The 12835-nt window shown below is 44.1% G+C and overlaps 1 protein-coding gene across 3 annotated transcripts in view; it reads left to right on the forward strand.

Annotated features, from left to right (window-relative positions):
• Window positions 1-12835, forward strand: part of CD82 (CD82 molecule) — an 80774-nt gene that overhangs the window by 61671 nt on the left and 6268 nt on the right. For all 3 annotated transcript variants that reach the window (XM_056527767.1, XM_056527766.1, XM_056527768.1), the window contains exons 3-6: window positions 5412-5484; window positions 9675-9799; window positions 10317-10391; window positions 11641-11748. In XM_056527767.1, the coding sequence (XP_056383742.1) occupies window positions 5412-5484; window positions 9675-9799; window positions 10317-10391; window positions 11641-11748 (381 nt within the window). The remainder of the gene's footprint in view (window positions 1-5411; window positions 5485-9674; window positions 9800-10316; window positions 10392-11640; window positions 11749-12835) is intronic.

Below are 12835 nucleotides of genomic sequence, written 5' to 3' on the forward strand. Positions count from 1 at the left end.
TCGTATCCAGCATAATGATCCAGCGGCACTCTTTTTGCGCCAAAATTTTTTTCAAATTACCACCACGAATATTACCTTGAATTTTTTCTATACCTTTTATTTTTAACCCGTTTGGGTCACAATTATGTTTTTCTTTAAAGTGTCTTGGTATCGTTTTTAAGATGGACAAATCAATGCAGTTCCTAGCCGACAATATGTCACGTACATGCTCGCGCACACGGATACGTAGTTGTCGAGATGGTACCCTTCCTGTACTTTTTAGCAGCTGTACGCTACAGAGGAAATTATTTTTCTTTTGGAATTTCTTTTTTGTCTTGTCCACAGTGCTCTCTGCTGACACCTGATGTATCCGTAACTGTCCAGAGCAGGAGAAAATCCCCATTGCAAACCTATGCTGCTCTGGACAGTTCCTGACACGGACAGAGGTGTCAGCAGAGAGCACTGTGGACAAGACAAAAAATTCAAAAAGAAAGGAATTTCCTCTGTAGCATACAGCTGCTAAAAAGTACTGGAAGGTTAAAGATTTTTTAATAGAAGTTATTTACAAATCTGTTTAACTTTCTGGCACCAGTTGACTTAGAAAGACCTAAAAAAAATTAAATGTTTTCCACCGGAGTACCCCTTTTAAAAGTGTTCCCGTAGTGATGACTGAACCGCAGAGCTGACAATCTATATAGATGCAGATAACGCGTCCATAGCCGTAAAAACTGTTTGAGCTTGCTGGGAGTTGTAGTTGTTGATTAGTGTGCTTCAGTCACTCTAGGAATAACGAAACCATAGAGCTGACAATCTGTATAGATGCAGATAGTACACCCTGTACAGGCATGCTGGGAGTTGTAGTTCCCTCTGGGACACAAAGGTTGGGAAAACACTTCTCAAAAGCCTTTATGGCAGTGTTTCCCAAACAGGGTGCCTCCAGCTGTTGGTAAACTACAACTACCAACAACTGCAGAATCTAAAGCCGTGTTTACCAACCGGTGTGCCTCCAGCTGTTGCAAAACTACAACTCCCAGCATGCCCGGACAGCCAACGGCTGTCCGGGCATGCTGGGAGTGGTAGTTTTCCAACAGCTGGAGGCACCCTTGTTGGGAAACACTGCTCTATAGTGATCACTAAACAGAGCTTATAGTTCACATAGATGCAGATAATATGCCCCGGCCGGGTATGCTGGGATTTGTAGTTCCGCCACAGCTGAAGATCCACATATTGGAGACTGCTGCTCAAAAGCAATCATTAAAGGGGTACTCCTGTGGGACACTTTTTTTATTTTTATTTATTTATTTATTTATTTTTTAAATGAACTGGTGCCAGAAAGTTAAACAGATTTGTAAATTACTTCTATTAAAAAAATCTTAATCCTTCCAGTACTTATCAGCTGCTGTCTATTACAGAGGAAATGCTTTTCTTTTTGGATTTCTTCTCTGCTGACACCTCTGTCCATTTTAGGAACTCTCCAGAGTAGGAGAAAATCCCCATAGCAAACATATGCTACTCTGGACAGTTCCTAAAATGGTCAGCAGAGTTCAGCAGAGAGCACTGTGCTCGTGACAGAAGAGAAATTCCTCTGTAGTATACAGCCCCTAAAAAGTACTGGAAGGATAAAGATTTTTTTAATAGAAGTCATTTACAAATCTGTTTAACTTTCTGGCACCAGTTGATTTAAAAAAAAAATAAAAAAATAATATATATATTTCCATTGGAGTACCCCTTTAAACCACAGAGCTGACTATCTATATAGATGCAGAAAATACAATCATAGCTGTAAAAACTGTCTGAACTTTCTAGGCATTGTAGTTGTAGTTTTGCAACAGCTGGAGAGCCACAGGTCAGAGACCACCGCTCTACAGCTACTATGGTGACTACTGAGCCACAGAGCTGACAATCTTTATTAACAAACCCATGACCTTTGTGATGACCAAAAGGCCTAGTAAGGGAAAGTTTTGGCAGTCATGAGCGGTGAAGCCCTTCCACTGACAGCCTATGTAAGCTATAGTACAACAGCGCCACCTAGTGGCTGCATTATCGGAAATTGCGTGATCAATCAATAATTTAAATAGTAAAGCATGTGATCCTTATATCAATCTGTCCTGTCCTATTTCATTATGTCCACAACAGCCAACATGGAAGCAGTAACAGCCTTCAGCTGTCAGGACATGCTGGGAGTTGTAGTTTTGCAGCCACAGGATTAAAGTGGTACTCCGGTGGAAAACGTGTGTTTTTTTATTTTATTTATTTTTTGTTAAATTAACTGGTGCCAGAAAGTTAAACAGATTTGTAAATGACTTCTATTAAAAAAATCTTTATCCTTCCAGTACTTATTAGCTGCTGAATACTACAGAGGAAATTCTTTTCTTTGTGGAACACAGAGCTCTCTGCTGACATCACGAGCACAGTGGTCTCTGCTGAGAGTAGGAGCAAATCCCCATAGCAAACGTATGCTGCTCTGGACAGTTCCTAAAATGGACAGAGATGTCAGCAGAGAGCACTGTGCTCGTGATGTCAGCAGAGAGCTCTGTGTTCCAAAAAGAAAAGAATTTCCTCTGTAGTATTCAGCAGCTGATAAGTACTGGAAGGATTAACATTTTTTTAATAGAAGTAATTTACAAATCTGTTTAACTTTCTGGCACCAGTTGATTTAAAAAAAAAAATTTAAAAAAGTTTTCCAGCAGAGTACCCTTTTATAGACCACTGCCATATTGAGTCTCAGGCTGCCATATCTCAGGCCCAAAGTCACCTTTGGCCACAGAAGTCTAAGGGTGCGTTCACACTGCGGAATCTCCGCTCGCTGAATTCCGCGAGTGGAGATTCCGCCTGGAGGCCGCCGCCGAAGTCGCTTCGGCGCTGGGGCCGCGGGGCACTGAGCCGTCACCACTGACGGCTATGCAGTGCTCGCGGACTTCCGCGCAAAGAATGAACATGTTCTTTCTTTGCGCGGAACAATTTCAGCGGCGGACAATCTTGCGGAGACCCATTCACACTAATGTTAAAGGGTTTATCCAGGAAAAAACTTATATATATATATATATATATATATATATATATATATATATATATATATATATATATATATCTCAACTGGCTGCAGAAAGTTGAACAGATTTGTAAATTACTTCTATTAAAAAGTCTTAATCCTTTCAGTACTTATGAGCTTCTGAAGTTAAGGTTATTCTTTCCTGTCTAACTGCTCTCTGATGACACCTGTCTTGGGAAACGCCCAGTTTAGAAGCAAATCCCCATAGTAAACCTCTTCTAAACTGGGCGGTTCCCGAGACAGGTGTCATCAGAGAGCACTTAGACAGAAAAGAACAACCTTAACTTCAGAAGCTCATAAGTACTGAAAGGATTAAGATTTTTTTAATAGAAGTAATTTATAAATCTTTTTAACTTTCTGGAGCCAGTTGATATATAAAAAAAAGTTTTTTCCTGGATAAGCCCCTTTAAGTTCATTCCGCGGGAATTCCGTAGTGTGAACGCACCCTAACGCTGGATAAGGGGCGCCGCTTATCACTTGTGGTTTTGTTCTAAGCTGATGCTGTGGACGTCTCCCCTGTGTGTATATGACTTATAGCTATTGTATTGTTTCAGCAAGTTCCTCCCTCGTCCTCCTCCTTCATGTTGCCAAACAGGTTGGTCCGGTCTACAGCAGGACGGTATTTAATGTCCTATTCCGGAACACTTCACATAGGGGGGCGGCAGGAAAGTTAAAACTTAAAGGGGTACTCCGGTGGAAAACATTTTTATTTTTAAATCAACTGGTGCCAGAAAGTTAAACAGATTTGTAAATGACTTCTATTAAAAAAATCTTTCCCCTTCCAGTACTTTTTAGCAGCTGTATGCTACAGAGGAAATTATTTTCTTTTTGAATTTCTTTTTTGTCTTGTCCACAGTGCTCTCTGCTGACACCTCTCAGTGTCAGGAACTGTCCAGAGCAGCATAGGTTTGCAATGGGGATTTTTTTCCTGCTCTGGACAGTTCCTGATACGGGCATCAGGTGTCAGCAGAGAGCACTGTGGACAAGACAAAAAAGAAATTCAAAAAGAAGAGAATTTCCTCTGTAGCATACAGCTGCCAAAAAGTACTGGAAGGGTAACATTTTTTTAAATAGAAGTCATTTACAAATCTGTTTAACTTTCTGGCACCAGTTCATATAAAAAAATTAAAATAAAAAATAAATAAAAAAGTTTTCCATTGGAGTACCCCTTTAACTTTATTCATAAAACCAACAGTATTTAGTGATTTTAATAAGACTTGGAACACAATCATAACAATAGATACATTCAAAAACTAAAAAGTCCAGTATACCAGTGGTCTACAACCTGCAGACCTCCAGATGTTGCAAAACTACAACTCCCAGCATGCCCGGACAGCCAACGGCTGTCCGGGCATGCTGGGAGTTGTAGTTTTGCAACATCTGGAGGTCCGCAGGTTGAAGACCACTGATCTAGGGCATCTTCTTATGGTCTGTCTGGTAACAAAATGCTGATGGATTTCACATAGCAAACAGTGCAATATTAAAGGGGTACTCCAGTGGGAAACAAAATGTTTTCAAATCAACTGGTGCCAGTAAGTAAAACTGATTTTTTTAATTGCTTTTATTTATTAATCTTAAAGGGGTATTCCAGGAAAAAACTTTTTTTCTTGTTTTGTTTTATTATATATCAACTGGATCCAGAAAGTTATACAGATTTGTAAATTACTTCTATTTAAAAAATCTTAATCCTTCCAATAATTATCAGCTGCTGAAGTTGAGTTGTTCTTTTCTGTCTGACAACAGTGCTCTCTGCTGACATCTCTGCTTGTCTCGGGAACTGCACAGAGTAGAAGAGGTTTGCTATGGGGATTTGCTTCTGCTCTGGACAGTTCCCGAGACAGGTATCATCAGAGAGCACTTAGACAGAAAAGAACAACTCAACTTCAGCAGCTCATAAGTACTGGAAGGATTAAGATTTTTTTTTGAATAGAAGTAATTTACAAATCTGTTTAACTTTCTGGAGCCAGTTGAGATATATATATATAATATAAAATTTCCTGGATAACCCCCCTTAATCCTTTCAGTACTTATCAGCTGCTGTATGCTCCAGAGGAATTTGTGTAGTTCTTTCCACAGTCTGACCACAGTGCTCTCTGCTGCCACCTTTGTCCATTTTAGGAACTGTCCAGAGTAGAAGCAACTTCTCAAAGAAAACTTCTCCTGCTCTGGACAGAGATGGCAGCAGAAAGCATTGTGGTCAGACTCTGGAAAGAACTACACAACTTCCTCTGGAGCATACAGCAGCTGATAAGATGTTTAAATAGAAATAATTGTGCAGCTCTGGATGTGATTGGTGTAGGACAGATGCTATAACCCTTTACTAGGTTGCTGGTCATACCGGGTGACATCACTGGTTTTACCTCTTACTTCTCCTTTGCAGGTTCTTGGAGCCGTGATCCTCGGGTTCGGAATATGGATACTGGTGGATAAAACCAGCTTCATCGCCGTCTTACGTAAGTTTATATAACTGTGAGAACCGATATACAAAGTCCGGACGTATATTCAGTTGCTGGTATATGTAACCTGTCTTTTGCATGTTTAAAAACTGGGGATTGGGTATTTTACATGAGGCCAGGCTGTGTCAGTGTATAGCAGTGTTTTCCAAACAGTGTGTCTCCAGCTGTTGCAAAACTACAACTCCCAGCATGCCCGGACAGTATTAGAGCAGCAGTACTTCCTTTTAGCTACCTTGCAAGCAGGTTTACACCTCCATTGCAGGTTCCACCCAAGATACCAACAAAATGGCGCAGCACACATTATTTGTCTGGTAAAAGGATTGTGGTGGCAGGGTGTGCGGTGCAGGGCAGATGTTGTTACCCTAGGACAGGGGGGTGTCAGCTCTGAGACCTTATATAGACAGGAGGGTGTCAGCTGTGAGACCTTATATAGACAGGGGGTGTCAGCTGTGAGACCTTATATAGAGAGGGCGGTGTCAGCTGTGAGACCTTATATAGACAGGGGGTGTCAGCTGTGAGACCTTATATAGACAGGGGGTGTCAGCTGTGAGACCTTATATAGACTGGGGTGTCAGCTGTGAGACCTTATATAGACAGGGGCTGTCAGCTGTGAGACCTTATATAGACAGGAGGGTGTCAGCTGTGAGACCTTATATAGACAGGAGGGTGTCAGCTGTGAGACCTTATATAGACAGGGGGTGTCAGCTGTGAGACCTTATAATGACAGGAGGGTGTCAGCTGTGAGACCTTATATAGACAGGAGGGTGTCAGCTGTGAGACCTTATATAGACAGGAGGGTGTCAGCTGTGAGACCTTATATAGACAGGGGGTGTCAGCTGTGAGACCTTATATAGACAGGGGGTGTCAGCTGTGAGACCTTATATAGACAGGGGGTGTCAGCTGTGAGACCTTATATATACAGGAGGGTGTCAGCTGTGAGACCTTATATAGACAGGAGGGTGTCAGCTGTGAGACCTTATATAGACAGGAGGGTGTCAGCTGTGAGACCTTATATAGACAGGAGGGTGTCAGCTGTGAGACCTTATATAGACAGGAGGGTGTCAGCTGTGAGACCTTATATAGACAGGAGGGTGTCAGCTGTGAGACTTTATATAGACAGGAGGGTGTCAGCTGTGAGATCTTATATAGACAGGAGGATGTCAGCTGTGAGATCTTATATAGACAGGAGGATGTCAGCTGTGAGACCTTATATAGACAGGGGGGTGTCAGCTGTGAGACCTTACATAGACAGGAGGGAGTCAGCTGTGAGACCTTATATAGACAGGGGGGGTGTCAGCTGTGAGGCCTTATATAGACAGGGGGTGTCAGCTGTGAGGCCTTATATAGACAGGGGGGTGTCAGCTGTGAGACCTTATATAGACAGGGGGGTGTCAGCTGTGAGACCTTATATAGACAGGAGGGTGTCAGCTGTGAGGCCTTATATAGACAGGGGGGTGTCAGCTGTGAGGCCTTATATAGACAGGGGGGTGTCAGCTGTGAGACCTTATATAGACAGGGGGGTGTCAGCTGTGAGACCTTATATAGACAGGAGGGTGTCAGCTGTGAGGCCTTATATAGACAGGGGGGTGTCAGCTGTGAGACCTTATATAGACAGGGGGTGTCAGCTGTGAGACCTTATATAGACAGGGGGTGTGTCTTTCCAAATCCTGTCCAATCAGCTGAATTTACCTCAGGTGACTCCAACCAAGGTGGAGAAACATCTCAGATGATCAGGAGAAATGGGAGGAGCCAGAGATAAATGTCACATGTCATAGCAAAGGGTCTGAATACTTATGTCCGTGAATGTTTTTTAGTTTTTGTTTTCGAGTAAATAAAAAAAAAAAAAAGAGATTATTCTGTTTTCACATTCTCATTATGGGGGCTGGAGGGGGGGAGAAGCAACATAACAAAATGTAAGACAAGTGACAGGGTCTGAAGACTTTCCGAATGTATTTCTATGACTAATAGTCAGTTGTGGGAGAACCCTGCTCGCATTGTGGGGCTGCTCGGATGCGATCTGTCGATCATTGGCCCATAGACTCGCGCTTCACCGCAAATGGAAAAAGAGTGGAGGCAGCCGTCCTGTGGTGACACAGCGCGGACATCTCACGAGGACTTCCTGAGCAAAACGGAAACCTCAACAGTAAGAACAGAAAACACTGCAACTTCTATTTGGCATTGAACGGAATATACAATATATCTTCTCTATTTCAATAGATGGATGGATATGAGACACACAGCCCAAAAACATAAAGGGAACACAACACAATGTAACTCCAAGTCACTGACACTACTGTGAGATCCCACTGTCCACTGAGGAAGAACACTGACAATCAATTTCACATGGAACAGACAACAGGTGGAAATTATAGGCAATTAGCAAGACACCCCCAATAAAGGAGTGGTTCTGCAGGTGGTGACCACAGACCACTTCTCAGTTCCTATGCTTCCTGGCTGATGTTTTGGTCACTTTTGAATGCTGGTGGTGCTTTCACTCTAGTGGTACCATGAGACGGAGTCTACAACCCACACAAGAGGCTCAGGTAGTGCAGCTCATCTAGGATGGCACATCAATGCGAGCTGTGGCTAGAAGGTTTGCTGTGTCTGTCAGCGTAGTGTCCAGAGCATGGAGGCTCTACCAGGAGACAGGTCAGTACATCAGGAGACGTGGAGGAGGCCATAGGAGGGTAACAACCCAGCAGCAGGACCGCTACCTCCGCCTTTGTGCAAGGAGGAACAGGAGGAGAACTGCCAGAGCCCTGCAAAATGACCTCCAGCAGGCCACAAATGTTCATGTGTCCACTTAAACAGTCAGAAACAGACTCCATGAGGGTGGTATGAGGGCCCGACGTCCACAGGTGGGGGTTGTGCTTACAGCCCAACATTTGCCAGAGAACACAGTTTGGCAAATTTGTCACTGGTGCCCTGTGCTCTTCACAGATGAAAGCAGGTTCACACTGAGCACATGTGACAGACGTGACAGAGTCTGGAGACGCCGTGGAGAACGTTCTGCTTCCTGCAATATCCTCCAGCATGACCGGTTTGGTGGTGGGTCAGTAATGGTGTGGGTGGCATTTCTTTGGGGGGCTGCACAGCCCTCTATGTGCTTGCCAGAGGTAGCCTGACTGCCATTAGGTACCAAGATGAGATCCTCAGACCCCTTGTGAGACCATATGCTGGTGTGGTTGGCCCTGGGTTCCTCCTAATACAAGACAATGCTAGACCTCATGTGGCTGGAGTGTGTCAGCAGTTCCTGCAAGAGGAAGACATTGATGCTATGGACTGGCCGCCTGTTCCCCTGAATCCGATTGAGCACATCTGGGACGTCTCGCTCCATCCACCACAGACTGTCCAGGAGTTGGCGGATGCTTTAGTCCAGGTCTGGGAGGACATCCCTCAGAAGACCATCCCCCACCTCATCAGGATCATGCCCAGGTGTTGTAGGGAGGTCATACGGGCACGTGGAGGCCACACACACTACTGAGCCTCATTGGGACTTGTATTAAGGACATTACATAAAGTTGGATCAGCCTGTAGTGGGGTTTTCCACTGTGATTTTGAGTGTGACTCCATATCCAGACCTCCATGGGTTGATACATTTGATTCCCATTGATAATTTTTGTGTGATTTTGTTGTCAGCGCATTCAACTATGTAAAGACGAAAGTATTTCATACGATTAGTTCATTCATTCAGATCTAGGATGTGTTATCTTAGTGTTTTTTTTTTTTGAGCAGTGCAGGTAGGTAGGTAGGTAGGTAGATATGAGATGGAGATACCCAATACCACTGCCTTTCTGGAGTCTAGGACAAACCTTGTGTAATCTGTATTACATTGTTTTCCACCCAGCTTTCTCAGACTCCCAAATGTCAAATCGTCATCGTTATGTAGATTCATATGAGAAATGACACGTTACATAGTGATACGTCTCCACCACCAATCACTACAAGACTAAACAATTTTGCCATCTGGGGTATGGGAAAGCTGGGTGATAAACACTATGGGATCCCATATTTGTGGTTTTGCAACAGCTGGAGGCACACTGGCTGGGAAACACTGGTATAATACTGTATTTATCTATAAGGGGAGTAGTATTCCTTACTACAACTCCCAGCATGTCCTGACAGCTTAAAAACTGTAGGGGGCAGTACAGGCAATGTATAACGTCGCCTTGTTGTCTCGCACACAGACAGCTCATCGTCGTCTCTGAAGATTGGCTCCTACATCCTGATCGCTGTCGGGGGCTTCACGATGATCATGGGGTTCCTGGGCTGCATCGGGGCTGTGAACGAAGTGCGATGCCTCCTGGGACTGGTAAGTGTGTGTATGTACAGTATATAGTGTATGCGTAGTGCAGTGTTTCCCAACCAGGGTGCCTCCAGCTGTGGCCAAACTACAACTCCTAGCATGCCCGGACAGCCAAAGGCTGTCCGGGCATGCTGGGAGTTGTAGTTTGGCCACAGCTGGAGTCACCCTGGTTGGGAAACACTGGCGTAGTGTATGTATTACCAGCTATAAATATATATAAAAATAAAATAACATGTATATATATATATTCCCTTTTATGCCGGGTTAATTGAATTATGGACGGTTAATTGAATAATTAATCTTAATTACAATTAGTAAATGATTATTTTAGACCACACCCCTTTTTGCATGTCACACCCCCTACTTACATGCCAAATTATGAATGTTTTGTTTGTTCTTTCTTATTAATTGCCCAGCCCTATTGTGCCCCCATAGATGACGTTAGTGATTTGCCCTAGTTTTCGGTTATTTTTTCTTTATTTGCCCGTCCCTCCCTCATTGTCTCTCTGTTTCTGTATTTCAGTATTTCACCTTCCTGCTGCTCATACTCCTGGCTCAGATCACCGCCGGCGTCCTGATTTATCTCCACAGAGAATCGGTAAGTATATGGGATCAGGAAAGATGGATGGGAAGGATGGATCCTGGTAGTTGAGGGCGCCTTTATACACTGCAGAGCAAGAATGGGTGGGCAGGTAGGTGGATGGATGGGTAGGTGAATGGATGGATGGGCTGGTAGGTGGGTGGATGAATGGATGGGCAGGTGGAAGAAAGGAAGCGCACGTAGGGGGACTGATGAATGGGCAGGTGGAAGAAAGGATGGGCAGGTAGGTGGCCGGATGGGTAGGTAGGTGGACAGATGAATGGGCAGGTAGGTGGGTGGATGGGTAGATAGGTGGACAGATGAATGGGCAGGTAGGTGGATGGATAGGCAGATGGAAGAAAGGATGGGCAGGTAGGTGAACACAAGGATTGGTAGGTAGGGGGTAGATGAATAAATGGACAGGTAGGTGGACGGAATGATAGGTACGTGGGTGGATGGGTAGGTAGGTGGACAGATGAATGGGCAGGTAGGTAGGTGGATGGATGGGCAGGTGGAAGAAAGGATGGGCAGGTAGGGGGACAGATGAATGGGCAGGTGGGTGGATGGGTAGGTTGACATATGACTGGGCAGGTAGGTGGGTGGATGAATGGGCAGGTGGAAGGAAGGATGGGCAGGTAGGTGAACACAAGGATTGGCAGGTAGGGGGACAGATGAATAGATGGACAGGTAGGTGGAGGGTTGGATGTGCAGGTACACGGATGCATGGAACATGTAGGTGTAAGGATGAGCAGTTAAGTGGGTGGGTGGATGGGTGGAAAGGTAGGTGTTGGCTGATCTTAAAGGTGGGTGATTGCTTGAATGGGTGAATGTATGAAAATAGACGGACGGTGGAGTGGAATTATAGGTGGGTCGGTGGATTGATGGGAATGTGCTTGATTGGGGGAGTAGATTTTTGCTTTGTGCAGACAAACAGTTGGTTGAATGCCCAGATGAATGGGTAGGTAATGGTTGGTTGGATAGGTGGGTGAATTAGTAAATGGATGGTTGGGTAAGTGGATGGATTCAGACTTGATTGGTTGGTTAAATGGGTGGAAAAATGGGTAGATGGTTGGTTGGATAGGTGGATGGATTAGTGAATGGCATAAAAAGATGATTTGGTGGATAGGTAGGTGTATCCGATTAGTTGGGTAGATGGGTTCAGTGACTGTGTAGGTGGGTCAGTGGATGGATTAGTAGGTAAGTGCCCCTCACTCCAGACCCTGTCCTTTCTAATATTCATTTCTCTCTTTCTCCTTCCTTATTGTAGCTGAAGACTGAGATGTCAGGTATAGTTCATGAGCTGATTGTGACCTACAACCCCAATGACAGCACGAATACGAGCACGGAGGACACGTGGGACTACATCCAGGGGACGGTAAGTGCGCGCCGCCAGGTCACGGATTACAGGGGAGGTTTATAGCCTCATATAAAACTCTCCCATTATTTCACTCCTCACATTTTATACATCCTGTAATTCACAACATGGCGGGATTCTTAGCATTTTATGGGTTCCTGTTGGGACTTGTAGTAGATATAGAACAGTATGGGAACCTACTAGTTGCAATAAAAAGTAGTCGTGTGACCAACAAACCTACGGTACAATCCTATGAGGAAATTGTCCTGTCTGTATCAAAGTAGCTGTGCATGTGAAGATGTAGTAGAGGGGAGTTTGTCATCGGTTGCAATCCTGGGTACATAAGGAATTAAAGGGGTACTCCTGAGTAAATCAACTGGTGCCAGAAAGTTAAACAGATTTGTAAATTACTTCTATTAAAAAATCTTTATTCCTCCAGTACTTATTAGCTGCGGAATACTACAGAGGAAACGTATTTTCTTTTTGGAACACAGAGCTCTCTGCTGACATCACGAGCACAGTGCTCTTTGCTGACACCTCTGTCCATTTTAAGAACTGTCCAGAGTAGAAGAAAATCCCCATAGCAAACATAGGCTGCTCTTGACTGGACAGAGATGTCAGCAGAGAGCACTGTGCTCGTGATGTCAGCAGAGAGTTCTGTTCCAAAAAGAAAAGAATTTCTTCTGTAGTATTCAGCAGCTAATAAGTCCTGGAAGGATTAAGATTTTTTTAATAGAAGTAATTTACAAATCTGTTTAACTTTCTGGCACCAGTTGATTTAAAAAAAAGTTTTCCACCGGAGTACCCCTTTAATACTACGGGAAACACCAGAAGATTCCCTTTCAATTCAAACATGTACAAGAAGATTCCTAGTGGGCGGAGACTCACTAAATATTCCACTTACTAAATAGTCCCTCCCCTAAGGAGCTAGTCAGGGGCAATCGAGCATGTTATGTAATTTCGTACCTGAATATGGAGGGCAGGGCTCACTGCTCGCATTGGTACTTTGGGGAATGTACTATAGAGCCGACTTCTATTAGAGCAGTGGTCTCAAACTGTGGCCCTCCAGATGTTGCAAAACTTCAACTCCCAGCATGCCCAGACAGCC

Source organism: Hyla sarda, chromosome 6 (genome assembly GCF_029499605.1).
Source record: "Hyla sarda isolate aHylSar1 chromosome 6, aHylSar1.hap1, whole genome shotgun sequence".
Classification (NCBI taxonomy): Eukaryota; Metazoa; Chordata; class Amphibia; order Anura; family Hylidae; genus Hyla; species Hyla sarda.